Below are 2492 nucleotides of genomic sequence, written 5' to 3' on the forward strand. Positions count from 1 at the left end.
CACGGAAGAAGATATTTCATGCAGACGGAAATGACAAGAAAGTCAGGATCACAATATTTATATATACAAAATAGACTTTGAAACAAAGACTACAAAGAGAGATAAAAAAGGACACTCTAAAATGATAAAAGGATCAATACAAGAAGAGAATATTACACTTGTCAACATATATGCACCCAATATAGGAGCACCCAAATATATAAAACAAATACTAACAGACACAGAGGGAGAAATCCTTCAATGTTGTGTGGAACAATGCTAAACCTATGTTAGGCTGGCTTAATCAACCTCTTCAATGGTGGGCCCAGAGGGGGCACCACCAGACGGAGGAGCTCCACCACCAGGGAAGCCCCTGGGCACTCCTCCTGGCATGCCTCCTGGCATGCCTCCTGCGCTCTGGTATAGCTTGGTAATGATGGCACTGCAGACTTTTTCCAGCTCCTTCTGCTGATGTTCAAATTCTTCCTTCCCTGCAGTCTGGTTCTTATCAAGCCAGTTGATTATTTCATTACACTTATCAAGAATCTTCTGTTTGTCCTCATCATTAATCTTGCCTTGAAGTTTCTCATCCTCAACAGTAGCTTTCATGTTGAAAGCACAGGATTCAAGAGAATTCTTTAAAGACACCTTATCCCGCTGCTTCTCATCTTCAGCTTTATACTCCTCTGCTTCCTGAACCATGTGTTCAATGTCTTCCTTGCTCAAACGGCCCTTGTCGTTAGTGATGGTAATCTTGTTCTCTTTTCCTGTGCTCTTATCCACAGCAGAGACATTGAGGATGCCATTGGCATCAATATCAAAAGTGACTTCTATCTGAGGAACACCACAGGAGGCAGGAGGTATGCCTGTGAGTTCAAACTTGCCAAGCAGGTTGTTATCCTTGGTCATGACACACTCACCTTCATAAACCTGAAAGAGTACACTGGGCTGGTTGTCCGAGTAGGTTGTGAAGGTCTGCGTCTGCTTGCTGGGAATGGTGGTGTTGTGCTTGATGAGGACAGTCACGACTCCACCAGCAGCTTCATTTCCAAGGGAAAGACGAGTGACATCCAACAGCAGGAAGTCTTGAACATTTTCAGATTTGTCTCCAGATAGAATGGCTGCCTGGACAGCTGCACCATAAGCAACAGCCTCATCAGGGTTGATGCTCTTATTCAGTTCTTTCCCGTTGAAGAAGTCCTGTAGAAGTTTCTGAATCTTGGGGATGCGGGTTGAACCACCCACCAGGACAATATCATGGATCTGAGACTTGTCTAGCTTGGCATCCCGAAGGGCTTTCTCCACAGGGTCCAGTGTGCCACGGAACAGGTCAGCATTCAGTTCTTCAAATCAGGCACAGGTAATTGAGGTATAGAAGTCAATTCCTTCATAGAGGGAATCAATCTCACTACTGGCCTGGGTGCTGGAAGAGAGAGTGCACTTAGCACAAGCAGTACAAAGGCAACGGACAGCCCTCTTGTTCTCAGTGATGTCCTTCTTGTGTTTGAGCTTGAATTCTGCAATAAAATGGTTGACCACCCGGTTGTCAAAGTCTTCTCCACCTAAGTGGGTATCTCCAGCTGTAGATTTGACCTCAAAGATTCCATCCTCAATAGTGAGGATTGACACATCAAAAGTGCCACCACCTAAATCAAAGATCAGCACATTTCTTTCTGCTCCAACCTTTTTGTCTAAGCCATAGGCAATAGCAGCAGCAGTTGGCTCGTTGATGATTCGAAGTACATTGAGCCCAGCAATAGTTCCAGCATCTTTGGTAGCCTGACGCTGAGAATCATTAAAGTAAGCGGGTACTGTGACAACAGCATTGGTAACAGTCTTCCCAAGGCAAGCTTCTGCTATTTCCTTCACCTTTGTCAAAACCATGGATGACACCTCCTCTGGATAAAACCTTTTTGTCTCTCCCTTGTATTCTACTTGAACCTTAGGCCTGCCTGCATCCTTCACCATCATGAAAGGCCAATGCTTCATATCAGACTGGAAAACAGCATCATCAAATCGTCTAGTGAGGCGTTTGGCATCAACAACTGTGTTGGTGTGATTCATTGCAACTTGGTTCTTTGCAGCATCACCAGTCAATCGTTTGATATCAGTAAAGGTGACATAGCTTGGGGTAGTTTGGTTCCCCTGATCATTGGCAATTATTTCCACCTTTCCATGCTGGAAGACACCCACACAAGAATAGGTGGTGCCAAGATCAATGCCAACTGCAGGTCTCTTAGACATGGTTGCTGGAGTGCAGGCCCAGGTCCACTGGAGGAGAAAACAGCAACCTACAGAGCTGCTGCCGCGTTCAACGAGATAGTAGTAGGAGACTTTAAATACCCCACTCTCATCAACAGACAGATCTTCCAGCCAGAAAATTAATAGGGCAACAGAGATCCTAAATGATGTAATAGAACAGTTAGACTTAATTGATATTTTCAGGACTTTACATCCAAAAAAGGCAGAATACGCATTCTTCTCAGGTGTACATGGAACTTGCTCAAGGATTG

At 44.7% G+C, this 2492-nt stretch overlaps 1 protein-coding gene across 1 annotated transcript; it reads right to left on the reverse strand.

Moving 5' to 3' along the window:
- Window positions 1–239: 239 nt before the first annotated feature.
- Window positions 240–2284, reverse strand: LOC132524651 (heat shock cognate 71 kDa protein-like). Its single transcript, XM_060156890.1, is given in 1 exon segment — window positions 240–2284. A coding segment is annotated over 1 exon segment (1944 nt). The 5' UTR covers window positions 2224–2284; the 3' UTR covers window positions 240–279.
- Window positions 2285–2492: the final 208 nt, after the last annotated feature.

This window comes from Lagenorhynchus albirostris, chromosome 1, assembly GCF_949774975.1.
Source record: "Lagenorhynchus albirostris chromosome 1, mLagAlb1.1, whole genome shotgun sequence".
In the NCBI taxonomy this organism is placed as follows: domain Eukaryota; kingdom Metazoa; phylum Chordata; class Mammalia; order Artiodactyla; family Delphinidae; genus Lagenorhynchus; species Lagenorhynchus albirostris.